Source organism: Sapajus apella, unplaced genomic scaffold (genome assembly GCF_009761245.1).
Source record: "Sapajus apella isolate SASKATOON/1434 unplaced genomic scaffold, GSC_monkey_1.0 scaffold46, whole genome shotgun sequence".
Classification (NCBI taxonomy): domain Eukaryota; kingdom Metazoa; phylum Chordata; class Mammalia; order Primates; family Cebidae; genus Sapajus; species Sapajus apella.
In genome coordinates, this window is record NW_022436986.1 from 16,849,798 (window position 1) to 16,873,901 (window position 24,104).

At 36.4% G+C, this 24,104-nt stretch overlaps 1 protein-coding gene across 6 annotated transcripts in view; it reads left to right on the plus strand.

Annotated features, from left to right (window-relative positions):
- MUSK (muscle associated receptor tyrosine kinase) overlaps positions 1-24,104 on the plus strand; it is a 135,233-nt gene that overhangs the window by 23,994 nt on the left and 87,135 nt on the right. For 4 of the 6 annotated variants that reach the window (XM_032240328.1, XM_032240329.1, XM_032240330.1 and 1 more), the window contains exons 3-6: positions 1,682-1,808; positions 6,382-6,533; positions 11,542-11,669; positions 13,432-13,573. In XM_032240328.1, coding sequence (XP_032096219.1) covers positions 1,682-1,808; positions 6,382-6,533; positions 11,542-11,669; positions 13,432-13,573 — 549 coding nt within the window. Of the gene's footprint in view, positions 1-1,681; positions 1,809-6,381; positions 6,534-11,541; positions 11,670-13,431; positions 13,574-23,904; positions 23,935-24,104 lie in introns of all 6 variants that reach the window. The other 2 variants (XM_032240326.1, XM_032240327.1) reach the window with 1 other exon arrangement.

Genomic DNA, 24,104 nt, shown 5'->3' on the forward strand with positions numbered 1-24,104 from the left:
AATTTAATTCCACTTTAAACACAAAAATTAGTGATTTGTTTTTAAAATATTCCATAGTGTGTTAAAATTGCAATTATATCTCACCACCATTTACGCTGTTTTTTTTTTTTTTATAACTCACCCCTTTCTATCTGGTATATGTTATTCCTTATTGAGTCTATTAACTATTTCAGAGAAAGTCTATGAATGGTAAACACTTTCAACCGTTGTTTGTAAGAGTTCTGACTTTAAAATTAATACCTAAGCTGGCTGTAGAATTCTAAGCTAACAGTTATTTTTACTTAGTTATGTAAAGGTATGTGGGACAAAGACAGATCATTTTAATAGTGCCTGTGTGACAAATGACATTATAAGATTGACATTTACAGGATAACCTGAGGTTGAGGAAAAGGGCATTTGGGTCTGCCTAGCACATCAAGGAAAGTGGAAGGAGATAGATGTTCAAACCGAATCCTAAAAAACAAAATTAGCATGGGAGATATGGGCCAAGTAAACACTTCCACCCACCATTTTTTCTCACTGTCAGCAGATGAGCTTGCCTTTGACATTACCAAAAATAATAATAATATGGTTTATTCAGAAAGTGGATATTTTATAGTTTTATTTCAATGTTATTTTATCTTTGATTTTTATAGTTTTAATTCAGTGTGTCCACATATTATTTTTTCTATTGTTATTTCAATGTGAAATAAAACCATAAATGTTTTATTGATAAATAAATGTGCCAAACAATGTGCCAGTCTGTTCTAGATGCTTTATAAGTCTGTCACTATTTCACCTCTAAAGATCAATCATAATACTTATTTGGTTTTGATATATACCTTGTCCTTTAACTGAAGTGACTATATAATTTACTGTTTAAATGCATCTCACTCGCTGTGCTCACCCTGGGAATTAAAAGATGTCTAACACATGATGCCTGACCTAAAGCTCAAGGTTTTACATTTCACAGAAGAGTGAGAAAAAGAAGAGACCATGTCTACAACCTTTCCTCCAACTGTCTTTAAAAAAATAAAATAGAACAAAACAGCTTTACTGAGTTCACCTACCACGCTCTCTACCCATTAAAGTCTATAATTCACAAAGTGGTGTCTTTTTCTTTTCTATTTGTATGCCAAAGTGAATTCTCTACAAATCTGATAAAGCATAAGCTTCAGACTCTCATTAGCAAAAGCCCTTTATAAGACCTTCAGTGGGCTTTACCACTGGGTTTATATGAGTGTCTATTTTCATAAAATTAGGGGAAAATCATTCTTAAACAACAATTCTTTAAAATTATTATCCTTTTTCACCATGACTTTCCTGTAGTCTCACTTTCCTTTATGCTGATGACATTGGGGTGGCCACAGAAATTGTGTATTCATAACTTTATTTTTTTTTTCCTTAAAAAGTATACTCAAATTACATAAACTTGGGCCCCACAAAGCTTGGATCAGCCTCTCCTCATATATATCATAAATTCTAAGCCCTACTTTCCTGAGGGCCTTCTCTTTTGATTCTCAAATACCTAGTTTGGAAGTAGGATCAACTTTCTTTACATAAGCTTTTCCTTTCTCTTGGCAAATTTCTACTCTGGGGAAATAGAATTCTCATTCCAGTATGTAATGGCTTCTGATGGCTTAAGGAAGGGTTAGTACACAAAATTCTAGAACATTCTCTTTGATTTATCCTTCCCTTTCAGCTCCTGTCATCACCACTCCTCTTGAAACAGTGGATGCCTTAGTTGAAGAAGTGGCTACTTTCATGTGTGCAGTGGAATCCTACCCCCAGCCTGAGATTTCCTGGACTAGAAATAAAATTCTCATTAAGTAAGTATTCTACCTTTTAAAAACTTTTTTCTTAACTTTTGTGGATAGAGAGTATGTGTGTGTGTGTGTGTGTGTGTATATATATATATATATATATACATACATATATATATGAAGTACATGAAATGTTTTGATACAGGCATGCACTGTGAAATAAGTACATCATGGAGAATGGGATATCCATCCCTGCCAAGCATTTATCTTTTGAGTTACAGTCTAATTATACATGTTATTTTACAATGTACCACTAATTTATCATTGACTATAGCCACTCTGTTGTTTTATCAAATAGTAGGACATTCTCATTCTTTCTATTTTTTTGTACCTACTAAATATCTCCTACGTGGCCCCCATCCCTGTACTACCCTTCCCAGCCTCTGGGAACCATCCTTTTACTCTCCGTGTCTATGAGTTCAATTGTTTTGATGTTTAGATCCCACAAATAAGTGAGAACATGCAATGTTCGTCTTCCTGTGCCTGGCTAATTTCACTTACCATAATGATCTCCAGTTCGATCTGTCTTTGCAAATGACTGGATCTCATTCTTTTTATGGCTGAATAGTAGTCCATTGTATATATATAACATAATTTCTTTATTAATTCATCTGTTAATGGTTGCTTACAAATCTTAGTTATTGTAAACAGTGCTGTAACAAACATAGGAGTCCAGATATCTCTTAGATATACTGATGTCCTTTCTTTTACTTATATATCCAGCAGTGGGGTTGCTGGATCATATGGAAGCTGAATTTTTAGTTTTTTGAGGAAACTTCAAACTATTCTCCATAGTGGTTGTACTAATTTACATTCCCACATCAACAATGTACAAGGGTTCCCTTTATCTACATATCCTTGCCAGCATTTGTTATTGCCTGTCTTTTGGATATAAGGTATTTTCACTAAAGCGAGATAATATTTCATTGTAGTTTTTTTGTTTCTGTGATGATCAATAATGTTGAGCACTTTTTCATATGACTATTTGCCATTTGCATGTCTTCTTTTGAGAAACTGTTCAAATCTTTTGCCTATTTTTGATTGGATTAATGGACTTTTTATTGTAGGGCTCCTTATGTATTTTATTGTTTGAGCTCCTTATGTATTCTGGTTATTAATCTTTTGTCAGATGGGTAGTTTTCAAATATTTTCTCCCATTATGTTGGTTGTCTCTTCAGTTTGTTTCTTGTATCCTTTGCTGTGCAGAAGCCTTTTAATTTGATGTGATTCCATTTGTCCATTTTTGTTTTGATTGCTTGTGTTTGTGGGTATTGCTCAAGAAATTTTTGCCTAGACCAATGTCCTGGAGATTTTCCCCAATGTTTTCTTGTAGTAGTTTTATAGTTTGAAGTCTTAGATTTAAGCCTTTAATCCATTTTGATTTGGTTTTTATGTATGGAGAGAGGTAGGGGTCTAGTTTCATTCTTCTGTATGTGGATATCCAGTTTTCCATACATTATTTACCCTTAGAGAGACTGTCTTTTTCCCAGTGTATGTTCTTAGTATCCTTTTTGAAAATGAGTTCCCTGTAGGTGTGTGGATTTCTTTTGAGTTCTCTATTTTATTCCATTGGTCTATGTGTCTTTTTTGATGCAGGAACCATACTGTTTTTGTTACTCTAGCTCTGTAGTATGATTTCAAGTAAGGCAATGTGATTCTTCCAGTTTTATTCTTTTCGCTTAAGATAGGTTTGGCTATTCTGGGCCTTCTGTGGTTCCACATAAATTTTAGGATTTTTTTGTTCTATTTGTGTGATAAATGTCATTGGTATTTTGATAGGAATTGCACTGAATATGTAGATTGCTTTGGATAATATGAACTTTTTAACAATACTGATTTCCAATCCATTAATATGATTCCTATTTTTTTTTTTTTGGTATCCTCATCAATTTCTTTCATCAGTGTTTTGTAGCTTTCATTATAGAGATATTTGACTTATTTAATTCCTAGCTATTTAATTTTATATGTGGCTATTGTAAATAAGATTACTTTTAAAATTTCTTTTTCATATTGTTCATTGTTGGCATATATAAATGTTACTGATTTTTGTATGTTGATTTTGTATCCTGACACTTCACAGAATATCAGTTCTAACAGTTTTCTGTGTAATCTTTAGGTTTTTCCAAATATAAGAGCATAAAATCTGCAAACAAATATAATTCTTCCCTTCCAGTTTGGCTGGCCCTTTATATTTCTCTCTTGTCCGATTGCTCTAGGTAGGACTTCCAGTACTGTGTTGAGTAACACCGGTGACAGTGGGCATCCTTGTTGCATTCCAGATTACAGGAAAGGCTTTCAGTTTTTCCTCATTCAGTATGATACTAGCTGTGTGTCTGTCATACATGGCTTTTATTATTTTGAGGCATTTTCCTTCTGTTTTTGAGGGTTTTTTTTAAATCATGAAAAGATGTTGAATTTTTATCAAATGCTTTTTCAGCATATATTGAAATAATCCTATGGTTTTTACCCTTCATCTGTTTACATGATGCAGAACATTGATTAATTTGCATATGTTGAACTATTCCTGTATCCCAGGGATAAATTCCGCTTAGCCATGAGAGATGTTCTTTCCAAAGTATTGTCGAATTTGGTTTGCTAGTATTTTGTGCAATCTGGATAGGCTGATAATCCCAAATCATCAAGTCCTGGTTCCTTTTTTGCTTAACAGGTTTTCTGTCCACTTATCTTTTTCCTCTTGAATTTTACTAGAAGCAGCAAAAATAAATGAGGCCACACCTTCAACACATTGCTTAGAAACTTCTTTAGCTAAATATCTGATATCACCATTTATAAGCTTTGTTTTCCACATAACTGCAGGACACCATTCAGCTAAGCTCCCTGTCCTACATAACAAGGATCCCCTTTTCTTCCTTTCCTAGTAATATGCTCCTTATTTTCACCCAAGTCCTCATCAGTAGTGCTTTGAACATACATATTTCTACCAACAGTCTGTTCATGATAACTTAGGTGTTCTTTAAGATGATTTAGATTTTCTCTGCCATGTAACTCTCTTCCTTCCACGTCCTCAGGAGCAGAATTACTAACATGCGTATTTTTATTAATAGTCTCTTTGAGGAAATGTAGGCTTTTTCTAGCATGCTTTTCAAATTTTTTTCAGTTCTACCTACTACTCAATTGCAAAGCAACATCCACATTTTTTGGGATTTGTTGCAGCAGCACCACACTTCCAGGTACCCAAATCTGTATTTATTTCCTATTCTTGCTGTAACAAATTACCACAAACTTAGTGGCGTAAAACAACATAAAGGTACTATGTTATAGTTCTGGAGGTCACAAGTATGAAATAAATCTCTCTGGGCTAAAATCAAAGTGTTGGCAGGGCTGAGTTCCTTCTGGAAGCTCAAGGGAAGAATCTGATTTCTTGTCTCTCTCAGCTTCTAGAGGCTACCTGCATCCCCTGGCCTCTCCTTCATTTATAACACTAGCAGTGGCACCACGCTGACCTCTCCCTCCGTTTTCATTCCTCGTTTTATCAATCTGCCTCCCTCTTCCATTTTTTTAAGGATACTTATTATTACATAGGGCCCATTTGAATAGTCCAGAACACCACATTTTAAGATTCTTAACATTTGCAAAATAAGATGACATATTGACAGATTTTAGCGATTAAGACAAGGACCTTTGAGGGACTGTTATTCTGCTTACCACACACATTTGTCATAAAAAAAAAAATCTTATTTGGCACTCGGGCCTGTCAGGGGGAAATAGGGGAGGGACAGCAGGGGGTGGGGAGTTGAGGAGAGATAGCATGGGGAGAAATGCCAGATATAGGTGATGGAGAGGAAGGCAGCAAATCACACTGCCATGTGTGTACCTATGCAACAATCTTGCATGTTCTTCACATGTACCCTAAAATATAAAATGCAATTAAAAAATATAATCACACACAAAAAAATCTTATTTGGTTAAAAGAAACTCTCTTTTATATTGATGCTTCTCTTCAAATATCTTTTTGTTGCCCTAATTTTCTTCTCAACAAATGGTTTGCATATAATTAAATAGATAATATATGTAAAGCATATATTTTTATAGTTGGAAGTTGTTTTGCTTCCTTATGATCCCAAGTAACTAGAACTGTGCCTGGCACTTGTTAGCATTCAATAAATAATTGTTTAATGAAAGAATGAATATTCAACTAATCATTAGTTAATCCAATAAATAATTAACCCTTTCTGTTCATCATTTATACATGTGCATTTTCATTATCTATTAATAGCTACTACTTCCGAGAAATTATGGGGACAAGACACCTATATCTTGGTTTGATATGCTTTCCTGAATTAAGTAAACTTTAAATTTTGTCTTATCAGTAGACAACACCCTTTGAAAGCATTTTTGATGGACTGTGGTACTTTCACTATTGGAGCCTAGGAAAGATTAGAATATAATGTTAGCTTTATACTACCAAGTATGGTTATCCTATTATTCAGAACTCACTCAAGTTTCCTCTCCCCTTTATTCTACTTCCTCATTGACAAGTCATCAGTTTGATAAATGAATCATAGCCGAAAAATCACAGATGAAGCACTAATCTGTCATTTTTCTCTGTGACCTGCAGGCTCTTTGACACCCGGTACAGCATCCGGGAGAATGGTCAGCTCCTCACCATCCTGAGTGTGGAAGATAGTGATGATGGCATTTACTGCTGCACAGCCAACAATGGTGTGGGAGGAGCTGTGGAGAGTTGTGGAGCCCTGCAAGTGAAGATGAGTGAGTGGGAAAGAGATTTGTCTATTGATCTGAAAGTTGACTTGGTACACTTTATTTATTATTTATTTATTTATTTGAGACAGAGTCTCACTCTGTCACCCAGGCTAAAGTGCAGTGGTGCGATCTTCACCGCAACCTCCGCCTTCTGGGTTCAAGCAATTCTCCTGCCTCAGCCTCCTGAGTTGCTGGGACGACAGGTGCATGCTACCACGCCCAGTTAGATTTTTGGATTTTTAGTAGAGATGGGGTTTCACCGTGTTAGCCAGGCTGGTACAGATCTCCTGACCTTGTTGATCTACCCATTTTGGACTCCCAATATACTGGGATTACAGGCATGAGCCACCACGCCCAGCCTGACTTGGTATACTTTAAAATCGTAAATAGAGGTTTTCTCAGGCCTGGCAATTCAGCAATGAGAAAAGTTCAAGTTCAAAGCATAAACTTGAGGCCAGTTAACTGCACACCTCTTATGTCTGCCATCAACCACTACCCTAAGGCAAGCCTCTCAATTCTCTCTCCTCTCCCATTTTCTTGACTTCACACATCTCCTGACTTCTTCCACCCTGAATTCTTTCACTGTGAAACTTTCTTCTAAAGCCTTTACCCAACACCTGTGAAACACAGTCGGACATTCTTTTTATTTCCAACCTCTTTGTAGACACTTCTACCCTTTTGCCTTATTTCAAATTTGATATTCTTCTGAGTGATTTTCTGCTTCAATGGAAGCTGTTCTGTTTTCCCCACTTCATGTCTACAAGGCTATCAAACACTAATAGGTAATCTCCCTGCCCTCATTGCTGCTTTTAAGCCATTCTATTTTGTATTCCTATGCAAAATCTTTCCTCTCATGAGGGCTTATGCCATTTTGACCTATCTTTCCTCTAATTCTATTCATTATGTCATCTGCTCTTCCAGGAACTCCCCCATACTTATTGAAGACTCTGATTCCAGGTTTAGTGTCTTCTATCTAACTCTACTCCTGCAATCACCCTAAGAAATTTTAACGGCCATGAAATAGAATGACTAGCCACTTAATTCTCACAATTCCTTGAACTCCACAAATCCAGTGATGTTTGTCTTTTTTTTTTTTTTTTTTTTTCAATTTTAAGGTCCATGCTATTAATCTCTATGTATATGCATATATAGTAGTAGTTTAGGTGAGTCTCCCACTATGAGGAAATGTGGTTTGATTTTCTATTTTTAACTTTTATTTTGAGTTCAGGGGTACATCTGCAGAATGTACCAGTCTTGTCAGATGAGATAAACAGTTTCCCATACTCATGGCTTGCTTCCAAATAGAGTTTGTGGGCACAAAGTTCTATTGTCACCTTCTCAGCTAACAACATCTCAGTCTCCCTCATTCTCTTACTCTTGCTATACAACATCAACATCACCAGCATCATCATGTTCTCTTCCCTTGATTCCTCTCTGTTCTCCTTTCCGTTGTCTCCCCAATTGGGCTTTTATTTCCTTCTATGCTTAGTTCTCTCTTCTACCTGGTGGTGTATCATCAAACACTGTCTTACCAGCATCTTTAAATCTCATGATTTCCTATCCTGCAAGTAACTGCTACTTGCAAACTGTCAATCTTACAGTGATGTAACCTTCATCTTCTCTTCTCTGACACATTACTCATGGGAAAATATCTTATAACCATACATACTGGCAACACACAAATTAGAGGAATTTAGTTCTACCTGGGACCTTTATTTTTCTTTCATCATCACCTTTTATCTTTTGTAATTTTGCTGGAGGAGGAAATCATTAGGTACTTTCTTCAGAGTGTGAAGATGTAAGGTATTTTCTGAATTTTTCCATGGCTGAATTATTTACTTCACTCGCATTCTTGGATAACAATTTTTCTGGGTGTAGAATCAGAGTTTTAAAAGTTTTTCCCTTTAGTTTTAGTAGACAATCCACTGTTGCAGATGAGAAGTCTTTTTCTTATTTCTTTACAAGTAAATCTGATATCTCGCTCAAAAATTTTAGGATTTTTCTTTTTATTTCTAGAGTTCATAAATTTCACAAACTGACAAGAATATGTTAGGTGTATTTTTAAAAATTATTTCTACTCAGTTTTAGGTGAGTCTTTTTTTTTTTTTTTCTTTTTCTTTTTTAAGACAAGGTCTCACTCTGTAACCCAGGCTGTAGTGCAGTAGTGTGATCATGGCTCACTGCAGCCTTGACTATCCAGGCTTAAGCAATCCTCCTGCTTCAGCCTTCCAAGTAGCTGAGAATACAGGCATGAGCCATGATGCCCAGCTATTTTTTTTTTTTTTTTAGAAGAGATAAGTTCTCACTATGTTGCATCGGCTGGTCTTATACTCCTGTGCTCAAAAGATCCTCCCACCTTGGCCTCCCAAAGTATTGAGATTATAGGAGTGAGCCATGCACCAGCATAGGTGGGCCTTTTTGATCTAAAAACCAAAGCTTTTTTGAAAATCAGGTACATTTTCTTTAGTATTTTTTCTCTTTTATTTCTCTATGACTTCAAATTTTTCTTCTCATATTTTCTGCATGCCTTGATATTCTACTCTCTTGAAGATTCCTTTAACTTTTCCTTCATATCATCAATGTGGTCTCCAGTACGACTATTCTGTCATTCTGGGTGTTTTGGTCTTAAAAACTATATTTTTAATTTCTAAGAATTTCCTTGATGGCTCTTTTTTTCATAACAAACTCACTTGTGTGATACAATATTTATTTAAACTTCTAAGGCTATCACTAGTGCATCTTTTTTAAAGACATTTTCTTTTTTTTCCCCCTGCTTTACTTTTATTTTCTTCAAAAAAAAATGATTTGTTTTGGTTCTATCCTTTTATGTTTACAATTTTTCTCAAATAGATCTTTTATTTTTTGGTCATAAATATACATGGAGTCTTCAGTTAATTAGGATAAGAAGCTGGTAGGAACAGCAGGAATACTGATTCGGCACTTAATGTGTGTAAATAGGTAGGGATCTGCCTATATGCAGGCTTCCCTTCAATAGGCAGAGCAGTAAGAAATCAAATAAGGAAGTTGGAATGCTCTCATTTGCTGAATAATAAAGACTTGATTCTGAGGATGAAACACATTCAATTATTTCACTACTTTGTGACACTGCCTTTCTTTTGAATGTTTTGCATATTTTCTCTGGCCCAAATGTTCTTGATTTGTGTTCTACATTAAAGCGCCTTTTCTTATCTTCTTTTTTCCAACCTCTCCTTTGGAGATCTCATCCATTCATGTGGATATACACTGGTGTGGCTGTTCAAATTGCTAACATTTTGGAATGCTTCCATACTTCTTGGAAAAACCTGCTTCACAAGGCTCCAAATATCCCCCAACCACTGTCACTACTCGAGGTCTCTTAAGCCCTCCCTCAAGAGCTCCCTCCCCTAAATTCCTAATGGTCCATCAGCTAAAGTCTCAATGTTGGCACAGCAGGATCCTTCCAGCATCCTGCTTTAAGATAACCAGTTCTGATTGGTCAGTACTTACGGCTCCACCCTGAATCATGTTCCCTTACAGTGGGTATTTATGGCTATGCATCAATACTCTAGTCATTCCTAGTTGACTTTATATTCAATTTCCTAAATGGGAATTCCTCACCTCTCACCTAACAGATGATTAAGATATCATGGCACTGAGAAGACAGGAGATTTTTGCTTTAACCAAAGGCCTTTACCTAAGACATTATCTGTGCCTCAGGTTTACCATAGAGATCTTGTTTAGGAAACCCATGGAAGGCATAGATAATGCTTTTGTTGACTGTCATAGGAATATCAAGTTCTAAGTTTCTGCCAGCAACTGTATGACAATACAACTCACAATTGAGGGACCTGGCCAGTGCTGTATCTAAATGTAGGTATTTACAGTTTATTAGAAGGAGAGTTGTATGCTATAGATAGCAGGCAAAGTGATAAAGTTGTTATTTGCCTATAATATGTTTTAAAGTCTTTCTTGTAATTTTGCTATAACACAGGGCCACAGGAGATAAATGGCAGTGAATGCTTAGATTAAAACCCAACAGGTCATGAAGGCTTGCAAATATCTCTTACTACCAACACCAAAGTCCCCACTCCTCTCCCACACATCGAAGTAGAAAGAAAAAAAAAAAAGTCCTTATTTCATGCTTTCCTTTGTCAAAATAATAAATTGGTTATGGCACACGTCCTGGAAGAAATAAAATGTGTCAATTTCTCAGCAGTCTCTCCTGCCAAGTCCCCCTCTGTATCTGTAATGTAAAATTCCTATGGACATAAATATAGTTTTAACTATTTTATGAATAGTACTAAAATAACTGGTATCCTGAACTTATAAATTATTTTGTTTATTAGATGTAATAATTTTCTTTGAAAGTTTCATACTGGAGAATAAAAATTAGCTGACGTAAACTATTTCTTCTGAAAGATTTACTTGAGTGTTTGAACAGTAAATTACATAATTAAGCATAATATGCTTTACATAATTAAGCCCCAAATCGTATGACAGAATTTCTTCTAATTTCTAATATAATAATACCTGGTTTACTTTCTAGAGAATGAATGTACTTAATAAACATCAAATTTAATAGTCAAATTAAGATGGAAGCTAAAGGGAAAATAGGTCATAATTTATAACTATATAAGAATATATTTATATCTATATAAATTTTTTTCAAATGTTATGTCTATCAGTATAAATTAAATAATGTTGAATTGCTATGATGACAGCCTTTGTTAATCAACTTTTATTAACTATCTTTTAAAATGATGAATGCTATGGTAACTTAACACTATTAATATTTTTCATAAATTTTTGTTTTGTTAGTAAGATTCTAATAAAGCAGAGACAATCAAGTGTTTCTAAACTGATTTCTGTTTGAGATATACAGAAAAAAAGTGTCTTAGCATTTGGTGAATTTTGTAATGTAACATGCCTCAAACGATTCTTAAAGCAGATATTTAGAATTAAATTGAAAGTTAGAAACTCTAGGTTTCATCAACCCATATTGCCTTGTTTGTTTTGAATTTTCATTTCTTTTTAGAACCTAAAATAACTCGTCCTCCCATAAACGTGAAAATAATAGAGGGATTAAAAGCAGTCCTACCATGTACGACAATGGGCAATCCCAAACCATCAGTGTCTTGGATAAAGGGAGACAGCCCTCTCAGGGTAAGTGGTTATCATGTTAAAACTTGTATATAAAATGTATTTTAAAATGTAACATTTCTTTGCACACTCAGTTACACACTTACAAACTTCTAATATAAAATCGTTTCCATATACATTTTAACCAATTTAAGTATTTCTGTTTGCATATATGCAAACTGTATAGCATTTCACTTGGGTCTGGCTAGGGAAAAAGGAGATGGGAACCAGTAATGTTAAAGATAGAAAAGGAGGCAATGCAAAAGCAAACCTGGAATTTTTTTGTATTTGTTGGCTGGTTAAATCATTTATTTTTTTAATGTTGAACCTGGGACTCAGAGGATGAAAAAGAGAAACTAAGACTCAGGCTTTAAAACTGACAGGTTCTGGAAGGAGGGATGGAAACAAGGTTTGGAAGAAAATAAATGAGAGCACCGGAGAGAAGTTAGGCAAAAAGACTCAAGACTTATACACAAGTACCTTGGCAAATCCCTCCTGAGTCACAATGAGTAGTCACACTTGTAATCCCAGCACTTCGGGATGCCAAGGAGGGTGGATCACCTGAGGTCAGGAGTGCAAGACCAGCCTAGCCAACATGGCGAAACCCCGTCTCTACTAAAAATACAAAAATTAGCCTGGCATGGTGGCGTGCACCTGTAATCCTAGCTACTCAGGAGGCTGAGGCAGGAGACTCATTTGAACCCATGAGGCAAAGGTTGCAGTGAGTCAAAATCACACCACACACTCCAGCCTGGGCAACAGAGTGAAATTCAATCTCAAAAAAAAGAAAAAAAAAGTTATTATCTATATGCTTATTTTGTACTGTCTCTGTATCTTATCCCCACATTTAGTGATAAATTATCATACGGCATCATTATTGTCTTTCTATCTTTGTATCACTTAAGAGATCACAAACTATGTTTTTCATTTAACAATACACAGTGTATTCCATGGGGAATTCAAAGGTGTCACTATATGTCAATTAGCTGAACTAAGGTATAAAATTGCTCAGCTTTGCTTTATTTAAAATAAAATAAGTATTGCTAATTTATAATGATTACCTAACTCTCTGGCTTTCCTTTTGTTATAAATCTTGGTGCTTTTCCTACAATGACAAACAAAGGTGGTTGTACTTACGTTAGTGAATTTAGGGTCCAAAACAGAAAAGACAGATGTAATATTTAAACTCCAAAGAGAAATTTTAATATCATATGTGAACTTTTCTAGTATTTCAAAGGACAAGTATTCTCCTAAAATACCATACAGGGTGTGAGGTAGACCCTATGGTTAAAAGCAATGTGTTTATTTATTTATCTTTATTTCAATAGCTTTTGGGGTACTAGTGGTTTTTGGTTACAAGAATGAACTGTATAGTGGCCAAGTCTGAGATTTCAGTGCACCCTTCACCTGAGTACTGTACATTATACTCAGTATGTAGTTTTGTATCTCTCATCACCCCCATCTGCAACATCCCTCCCTTCTAAAGCATTGCCTTTCATCAGCCTTAGCTGTGACTTCAGGGAAGTGAAATAAGCCCTTATCTATACACTCATGTGACGAAAGAAAATAAAAATAAACTATACCTCATAGGATCCTGGTGAAGATTAGTTTAGGTACTCCTGCATCATTTCATTCAATATTATGTGTTTTACATAATAAATGCCTAATAAAGGTCAAAGTGATATCTTTGATGATAATAGTGACGACAATAAGCTGATGATATTTACCAAATGTATTCTTGATAGACACATAAACATTTTTGAATTCACGTCCCTCTCTCTGGCAGGAAAACTCCCGAATTGCAGTTCTTGAATCTGGGAGCTTGAGGATTCATAATGTACAAAAGGAAGATGCAGGACAGTATCGTTGTGTGGCGAAAAACAGCCTTGGGACAGCATATTCCAAAGTGGTGAAGCTGGAAGTTGAGGGTAAGGAGCTGCATTCCTTCCCCTCACAGTGTGACCAGGGACCTCTCAGTCTACTGTGAAGGCTGCACTGGGGCTTGGGAGAGAAGAGATGTGGGCAACCCAGTTCCCTCAATTGTCTCAGATATTAGGCCATAAGGTCAAGCCTATGATAACAGAAAAGAAAAACTGAAAAAAGAAATTTTCACTAGTATAAAAAGTCATATTCTATTGTTTACTCACAATCACTGGTAATTTTTACCAAAACAGACTAAATTCACTGTAACAGTAAAATAATGGAAACCCATTTTAGAACATCTTCCTGGTTTAGACAATTCTTCCCTCATTTATAAATTTGGGCACAGTAATTATAATATTTTTCATCATATAGAACAACTTTAAAAAGATGCGATGGGGGGAAGTAGCTATTTTCAGATAGTACTCTATCATAAAGCTTGAAAAAAAATTCATTCAAATTATAAAGCCAAAATACTTTTTAGTTTCTTTCTGAAAATATTTTTTAATCAGCTAATTCAATAACTCCGTGTGAAACATCTTCACTGAGAAATCAGAATTCAAATAGGTCTAGGTGTTATATTCACTTGTTAGTCGGATCCTTCTTGACCTAAAATTGCACCACATTTTGCTTAAAAAGAGAAGTGCCAGCACACCTGTACTAGATGAGTAAACTGAGTACAAACCCTTCCTAGCTCTTCCCATTGTATGCCAGAGAATTAACATCTTTGGCTCCTAGCTTTCTCATCTGTTAAGTGGGGTTTGCTCTATTTCATGAAGTTGGGTGTTAATAGTGAGCAGAGAGTCTCGTCCTTTGTGCACCCTCAATAAATGTTGGCTATAAGAACTATCATCTATTTTTCTGCTTTTCTCTTATCTGATTGATAAGTGTTACAGTATCACATACTGGCACAAATTACAGTGCAATCAGGAAAGACTTCAAGAGTTTTCCATATTTTGCTTTGATTCCATCCTACTTTCCATAGGCTAAAATCTATCTTTTTCTGCATATTTTCCTTCTCGCTCATATAGTTTTCTATTAGCTCCTTTAAGATTATTTTTATTTCCTTGACGGGCCTTTCTCTCTCAGCTTTGATGATCTCGTTTCCCACATTTGCCTCTCATAGAAGTAACATCCTTACTATGTCATTATACCAATTGCTCTTAGTATTCAAAACCCAGTTGATGTGATTTATTCAGTAAAAACTAAATAAACCTACAAACCCACTCAGACACACATTCAGACTCACTGACTATCTGTCTGCCTAGTAGATCCAGTGTTTTCTTGTTCTAGATCTAAGGAATAAAGGAGAATTAATGCTATCCGTTTGTATAAAATATCACAAAGAGTTTTTCTCTTTAAAATATCACAAATAAGCCTTCTGTATTATAATATGTAATACTGATCATTTAGGTCACTAGCTTCATAGGTATAAAACAAATTGCTTTAGCTTCAGCCTAGAGAAAATTATCACCAATCCCCATTAGTTGGAGTTATACAGTTTGGTTTTGTATTACCATTTAATTTTGTATCATGCCTTTCAGCAACGCTGAATACTGCCTCTTTTTTCCTAATCTTTAAATGGTCATTCTTAGTGCTTTAAAAGTTAATATAAGCTAGAAATTTTATTAAATTTGCTAGTGCTGAGAGCTCATAACATCATGTAAAGTTACTCTAACAGTAGGTTAGATGATTTTAGCACACATGTCTATTTCTACCCTCATCTTAATCCCTATTAAAATAGCCAAAATGTGTGACATACTTAGCAGAATTGTTGGTACATAATAAGCATTTAATAAGGGACATCTAATATAGTTATTTTTATGATTAAAACATAAAATTCTAACAAATTTATTTTGGTTCTGGAAGCTCTAAGGTATAATGGAGATGTGACCTATTTAGAGATAGGGCTAACTGAACCTACAACTCAGAACAAGTTTTTTTTTTTTTAAAAAAAAAAGCAACTGAGAAATGGCTGGAGAAACCTCACAAGTACCTGCAGATGCCTGCTAGTTTGGCAATGATGAGGGCTGAAGATGATGAGGCTGGGCCATGGTCAGTTGGGACAGATGAGCATATATATGTATCAAGTTGTAACTCTGCAAATTAGTTATGCAATGGCTACATCGAATAAGAACTCTGTGGTGCCATTTGATGCTGGGCTACACTTATCACAGACTGGCATCCAGTAAAAGATAGGGTTTTGTCATTGATAGCCACTAATAAATATAAACATGCCAGGCCATGGATTAAGTGCAATGGGCTAACTAAATCTGTGTTGTAACAAACATGAAAGAAACAGTCTACCACCTGGAAGTAAAGCTCCCTTTCTAGACTGCCATTTTCAGACTGCTGGATCTCTGCAATGGCAATGTAAAAGTATCCTATACTTTGATCTTGCCTTAAAATGTTCAAACAGTGACCTACAGAATTAGTGATGGAACCGTCTCACTCAAGCATGATGCAGCATGGATGTCTTTCTGAAAGGATGTCCAATGGGAAAGCTAACATTTTAAAAGATGCCATTGATGCTAAACATTTTATGTGGATTATCTTGTTTAATTCTCACAAAAATTCTGTGACAAGGGCCCATATTATGCCATTTTAGGAAACAGAGGAATAGAGAAGATAGCTAACTTACACAAGGCTGCAAAGATAGCTGTGCCTAAGAATTTGAGTAAGACTGAATATTGTCTGTTCGATTAAAGAATGAGATAGTCTATGTGACATTGTCAAGAGAAGTATCTAGATGAAAATGAGGTGAAAAGCCAGAATTCTGAAAATGAAGGAGAGGTTGGGAGCTGAAAAAAAGAGACAGGAGGTACTGACAAATTTGTCCATAAATTTGTCAGAGAAAGAAGAGGAGTCAAAAAAGGGAGCAGTAGCTGGAGCTATGTTCGGTATGCAGGTCATGTTGCATTGCAAGGTTTCTCCTTGCAAAAGATTGAAACGTTAAAAAAAATTAAATGTTAAAATATTAATGAGACTGAGCTTGGAGAGAAGGAAAATTTGAACATACATAAGAGAAGAAAATATTCAAGGGAATGTGGTACTGGAGAAGGCACAAGGGTTGTATTCGGGGGCCCAGAGGAATGATAAACAGTATACAGAGGGTGACTACATGTTCCAGTTTTCCCGGGACAGTTCTGGTTTACACCTGTTGTCCTGGAATCATTATTAATAGAGTCTCTCTTTTACTTTCAGAAGTATCCAAGCTTCCGCAATAAATAATATGGTCACTCTCCTTAGACAGGAAGACAGAATGTCCTTCTGCAGTAGGAAGAAAAGAGAAGAGGGGTGCTTTCAGTATAAACCAATTCATAAGTTTGGTGGGTGGAATTTGAGAAGATTATGTTCTCATGGTCTCTATTTCCTTTAGGAAAGAGAAATTAGGGTTATCTTTTGAAAACATTTTTGTTAAAGGTCAGGGAAGTGAGTGGGGATGAAGTGAGTTCTAAAATAGTTGTGGGATGGGAGAGGTGACTCATAAAGTAAACCAGGATTGTAGAGCAGCATTAGAGTTTTGGTAGAAAGCAGGACCATGAATATGGAGTGGCATCAATCTGCATGGTTGTAGGGTTTTTCCCTCCAGTGTTGCTCTGCTGTATAGGTGTAAGTTCAGAAAACAGCAGAAAGCTAAATTCAAAGGCAAGATATGTGTTGGAGTTTTGTCAGGAATGAAATAGGGCAAAGGACTTGAGACTATTGCAAAAGAGAGATTAAAGCAACTAGTCATGAGATCTTTGGCTACCAAATACACCTATAATTTCTGTTTCTTTTTTTCTTGTTGGCTTGTTTTGTTTTGTTTTGAGACAAAGTTTCGCTCTGTTGCTCAGGCTGGAGTGCACAGTCTTAGCTTACTATAACCTCAACTTCTAGGCTCGAGCAATTCTCCCACCTCAGCTTCTTGATTAGCTGGAGTTACAAGTGCGTACCACTGTGCCCAGCTATTTTATTTTTTCTATTTTATTTCATTTTATAGAGGTGGGGTCTTGCTATGTTGCCCAGGCTGGTTCTCAAACTCCTGGGCTCAAGCAATCCTCCAGCCTCAGCCTCCCAAAATGTTGGGACTATAGGCATGAGTTACCATGCCCAGCCACACCAATGATTTAATTTTCAAATATGATATATCCTCAGATTTGAGTCTAGGATTAAACACTATAGTTCCAGCAATATGACAGACAGACAAGATAATATGAAAATCTTCCTACGACGAACACCCAGAAATGCTGGGCTAGTTGTATAACTCATGAGAATAAAATGCAAATCTCTAGAAGCCCAAAATGGAAAGGAATTGCAAAAGTAACAGTAAGCTTATGGGCTGGTTCCTTATTGTTCTAAAGGTAATGGGAGAGGTACTCATCCCTCTAACCTAGGAGATTGGTTTGAAGACCCTTAAAAGTGATTAGTTTGACGATCCTTAAAGGGGCAGAAGGCAGGGTCTTGACCCATGTGAAATGGATGTGGCATTCAGATCCTTGTATAAAGCTGAGAACCACAAAAGTAGAAAGATGGGTCAGAAAATTTTCATCTATGGGCACAAAAGCACAACACAATGCCTTGTCTGTCTCCTGTTGTGAGGGAGAAAAAACCAGGTTTTCTTAGGAATGAATATTCAATACTCAGGCTATAGCTTCCATAGGCTTGATATTGACTTAATACTACAAGCACAGTCTGGGAATTCTCAGCTGGAAAAATGAACATACAAACTGGTTTGAGGCTGGGCAGTGGGGCACCTCTATAATCCCAGCACTTTGGGAGGCTAATCACTTGAGCACTGGAGACCAACCTGGGCAACATGGCAAAACTCCATCTTTACAAAAAATACAACATTTAGCCAGGTGCGGCGGTGCACGCCTGTAGTCCCAGCTACTTGGGAGACTGAAGTGGGAGGATGGCTTGAGCCTGGGAAGTGGAGGCTGCAGTAAGCTAAGATCACATCATTGCACTTCAGCCTGGGTAACATAATGAAACCCTGTCTCAAAAAAAATGTTTTTAAAGAAAAAAACCACACACCTGTACACAGAAAACATTGGTTCCAGGACAAAAATTTAACAAGAAAGAAAAAAAAGCTCAAAGAAGCAGCACCTTACCCGGGTTACATAGGATTTTCATGGATATACCTATACTGAGGATGAGGTCACAGTGCAAAATTCTCACACCTACAGAAAACAGCCCACCTTGAGCGAGTGTTATCTAACATAATACAAAAAGAAAATTCAGTTAACCAAATAACATCATAGAAACTATAAAATAAGTATGCTTAAAGTAATTAAAAATACAAAAGGAGGAATAAAAAAACAAGTGAGAATACATTAGGGCTGGGCACAGTGGCTCACGCCTGTAATCCCAACCCTTTGGAAGGCTAAGGCAGGCAGATTACTTGAGGTCAGGAGTTCAAGACCAGTCTGGCCAACATTGTGAAATCCTGTCTCTACTAAAAATACAAAAATTAGCCGGGCACTTGGTGCATGCCTGTAGTCCCAGCTACTCAGAAGGCTGAGACAAAAGGATCGCTTAAACCTGGGAGGCAGAGGCTGCAGTGAGCTGAGATGATGCCATTGCACTCCAGCCTGGGCAACAGAGTAAGACTTTGTCTCAAAAAAAAAAAAAAAAAATGTTAGGAAGACAGGCAGTTTTGATAAGGAATTAAATATAATTTTAACAAATAAAAAATATAATTTAAATTAACATTCAGTGGATGAGCAATAGTATATTAGATAAAGAGATAATTTACCCATTAGAAACCAGCTCTTCAGAATTTAGAATTCAGTGCAGAAAGATTTTGAAAGGATGGAAAAGATGAAATTGAATTTAAGAAATGATAAAAGATATATTACAGAAAAAGAAAACACAGAAAATATGAGAGGCAATAATACTCAAACATGATGACTAAGAACTTTCCAGCATTGATGAAAGACTCAAATCTTTAAGTATGTGAAGCACACCAAGTCCCAACCAGCAAAAATGAAGAGCAGAAAAATAAGCATTTCACAGCCAGTCACATCATAATGAAACATCAAAGACAAAGAGATGATCTTAAATTATTGAAGACAGATTACTTATAAGGGACAAGAATTAGGATAACAATAGAGAGGGTGTATGGAAACTATCACCTTTATCTATCCTTACAATTTGGTATAGGCCAGTGGAGGTTTATGAAACATAAAAGTCAAACTTTAAAATGTGTATAGATTTGTCTCAGCAATTTAACTTCTGACAACTTTTTTTTTTTTGAGATGGAGTCTTGCTCTGTTGCCCAGCCTGGAGTGCAATAGCGTCATCTCCGCTCACCACAGCCTCCGCCTCCTGGGTTCAAGTGATTCTCCTGCCTCAGCCTCCAGGGTAGCTGGGATTACAGGCATGTGCCACCACACCCGGCTAATTTTTTGTGTTTTTAGTAGAGATGGGGTTTCACCATGTTGGCCAGGCTGGTCTCAAACTCCTGACCTCATGATATGCCCACCTCAGCCTCCCAAAGTGCTGGGATTATATGCATAAGCCACCGCCCCCGGCCAAGTTCTAACAATTTATCTGAAGGAATATTTGCACAAGTATATGTTTAAGATTATTTGTTACAAAGCTGCTTAGTAAAAAGTTGTAAAGAACTTAAATTTGCATCAATAGGAAACCAACTAAATATGTAATGAAATTCCATGCAATCATTAAATAGAACGAGATGGATTTATATACATTAACTTCTAAAATTATCTACCATATATGTGACTTGGGTCGGCTTTCCATCTCTGAGCCTCAGCTTCCTCTACTCTAAAATAGAGATAAATGCAAAACCTACCTCTTAGGATGTTTGATTATTAAATAGTTAATATAGACACGGAGTGTATACTATATTATTTGCTGTTTTATTATTTTATTTCATTATTTAGTAAGTACTGGTATAGTGCTTACCATGTGCAAGGTACTGTTCTAAGTGCTTTAGAATATTAATTCATTACCAATATAATACATTCATAAGTGAAAAAGTAAGTTAAGAACAGTATATCTTTTATTATATATTACAGTACATGTATATCAAACTCTTCAGTCATCATCTCTGCATAGAAAATTATATGGGGGGTAACTTCTATTTTATACTTTATGTCTATACTTTCTGCATCTTTATAAAGAGACCTTTATAATTTGAAAAAGTTAATACATGTATTTATGCTTTGGAAAAAACACTTCTTCCAAATATTATACTATTTTGATAAAGTAACATGAATCTTTCTGTTCATTAGTTTGATATTTTTGCAGTTCTGTTGCTCCACTGATCTCCAGGACAAACTCAAGGATGGGAAAACTTTTGTCAAAGGCAATGGATTCCTATGTTGATTAGCTTTTCACAACACTTGGATATTGGCTGAATAATTTTTAGGTGGAGGTCCTGATGAACAGGACACAGATCGTGTCATTTTCTTAGGGAAGGAATCAATCCATAGAGATAGTAAGCTTGAAGCCTACAAGAGGAAGTTAGCAGAGCCACCTAGATGGAGGAAGCAAAGGGGATCAGAGAACAGGAGCTGCTGATGAAGTCTCCATCCATTTGAATTTTCTATGTAGAGGTGCAAACCTGGAATTTATGATTTTATAGTCTGGAATGGTTTGGAGGATCAAGCACAAAAGTTTTGTTAGGGTTCTGATTTCTCAGCGAACATTTTCCACACTTTGTTGGGTGTTACTGACTTACAGCTTAAAGGGAAAAGTAAAATAAAGTTAAGTTCCTATAGGAAAAGGAAGCACTGCTAGGTCAGCTCTATTTAGGTATACTGATATGACATTGACAGGGAAGTCTCTGTTGTTTCCCAGATGCCACAGTCATCCGGAATGAAGAAGAAAGTTTTCTATCTCACACCTGTGGAGGCTCTTCTAGAAAGGTTAATCCCTGTCTCAGGCCCCTGTGTGCCAAAGGGCTTTAGAAAAGGATTCGTGGCAGGATGTGAGTAGGGAACATCTTATTGTCTGACGTCGCCAGAGAAAGCTACATATCACATTTCACACAACCTAAGATGCTCATTTTTTCATATTTTTGCATATCTGGGTTGCATCTCAGTCATTAATCCCTTACAATCACGATTGAATAAATTTTAATTTCTTTGTTGCACATTTTAATACCTCAGAAATTGAGATTTGTCTTACAGGTGCTAAAGGCATTCACACCCAGTTTGTGGCTCCTGCCCTCCAGTTAAGATCTTACCTTGGTTGTCTCCAAATGTGAGAATGAATATACAGTACTAAAACAAAAATAAATCAACCATGTTGGCTCATAAAGCTTTATTTTTAACTGAAATAGAAATTTTCCTGCTGCCCGAGATCATCTCATTAATTCCCCACAGAAATAAAAGCATTATTTTCAGTGAGATGATGCCAGTTAGCCTTCTTCCCTCAAAACCTTTTATTTTCTGCCTATTTGTTTTATTAGGTTGAAATCGAGACTAAGTGGCTTTTCAGGGCCATGTAGAGGAAATTCTCTTCTCAGAGACAGTTTTATCTGCTTCTCTAACCCACTTCACATTCTACTTTAGGTATGGTATGTAGCCAAAGAGTGATCTATATTTTTTTCTTATATATCTGAAACCATTTCTCCTGAGTACCTCTAAAGGCCAGGAAGACAGGCACTCAGGGGCAGAGCAATATGGCAATAGAAAATGCTGAATTGAATGGTAGGGCCAGAATTTTCAATGAGGGCTTGCTATGGTGATTGCTTGGGACAAATTTTGAAATACAAGATTCTGATTTTACTTTCCTATTTTGACCAGTGGCATATGCCCCTTTTAAAATGCTAGATCAGAGGGCCAACCATAGTAGTTCACACCTGTAATCCCAGCACTTTGGGAGGCTGAGGTGGGCAGATCACTTGAGGCCAGGAGTTGGAAACCAGCCTGGGCAACATCGTGAAGCCACATCTCTACTAAATATGCAAAAATTAGCCAGGCATGGTGGTATGCACCTATAATCCCAGCTACTTGGGAGGCTGAGGCAAGAGAATCCCTTGAGCCTGGGAGGTGGAGGTTGCAATGAGCTGAGATAGAGTCACTGAACTCCAGCCTGGGTGACAGAGCCAGACCCTGTCTCAAAAAAAAAAAAGAGAGAGAGAGAAAGAGAGAGAGAGAGAGAGAGAGAATTAGGTCCTCTGACCAATGCAGGGACTCATGCCTATAATCCCAATACACTGGAAGGCCAAGGTGGGTGAATTGCTTGAGTCCAGGAATTTGAGACGAGACTGGGTGACATGGCAAAATCCTCATCTCTACAATAAAATAGAATATCAGACCATAGAAATGAAATCTTTTAAGGTGATAATGTAATTATTATTTTTTATAGCTGAAGGGGTCTTTTTTATAAGTTTTTTAATTATTGTAAAAGACTCATTTAAAATTTGCAAATGTCTCATTTTCTTCCCTCATATTCTTTGACTCAACTATGATTTTTTTTTAATGCACTAATTTATTCAAGACTGAATGTGGCTCTTACTACATTCTGTGAATATCACATTCAGATGAATACTGCTTTATGTACAGAAACTGGTTGAATGTAGAGTACTTGAGACCCACATTCAAATAAATGGATGCTTGAGTGCATCAAGCTCTTGTTGATTGCATTTTCTATTATTATCTTGTTTACCCTTGAAGCTTTAAGCCATTAGGGCAAAGATCGGGCAGAAGTGAAGCTGGAATCAAGAGAGGGCTATCAGTCAGCATTGCTGGTGGAAGAGGTGTCTGGGCACCAACACAAAACGGCAAATAAGAGTCAGGGAGGGTCTAGACACAGAACAAAAAGAATGGAGCCCTTCTAGGTACAGGGTTATATTGCAGGGCTCCCTAATGCTTAAACAACTCCTTATTTCCTCGGGGCTTTGAAAAGCAGCCTCCTGTCAAAACACAGAAGAGGCATTCTGGGGAGTGAGGAGGCAAGTCATACGGAAAATGTAAGTGGTTTCAGTGCATGAGTCTCCATCACTTGTCAGGACACCTGAGTGCTGCAAGCCCAGTTTCTTTGCAATTAAAAGGCTGCACTATATACCCTTAGGGCCAACAAAATCTATTCAGAAGCCTTTATTTGAAGATATTTTTGCAGACATATGAAATGGGTAAGACAAGTAGAATTCTAAACAATGAGCATAAATAATACTTTCTATCTATCTGTCTATTTATCTATCATGTCACAGAAGCAAATGTCAATACACATAACTATAAAAGATCAGTGTTGTTTTCAAAATGTTAGACTTCTGGCTGCCTTCTTTCCTAGAGATCAAATTTTCCTGTTGCATCTACAAAAGCGGAAGCAATCATGTAATGTTTACACCACATTTGATTTGCTTTTTCCTCTGTTTATGCTGCAGCTCTTAATATCACAAATGCCACAGAGAGAGGTATTTAAAACCCCAACGTGTGCTGTGCTCTCAGTGATTGCAGTTTTAATAAAATTTGCAGTGGTCCTGTTCCCGGCATCAATCCTACTTGTTTGATGCCACTAACAGGTTTGATTTGCTGTCATGAGTACATTGTGCATTTAAACACCAAAAAAAAAAAAAAAAATCAC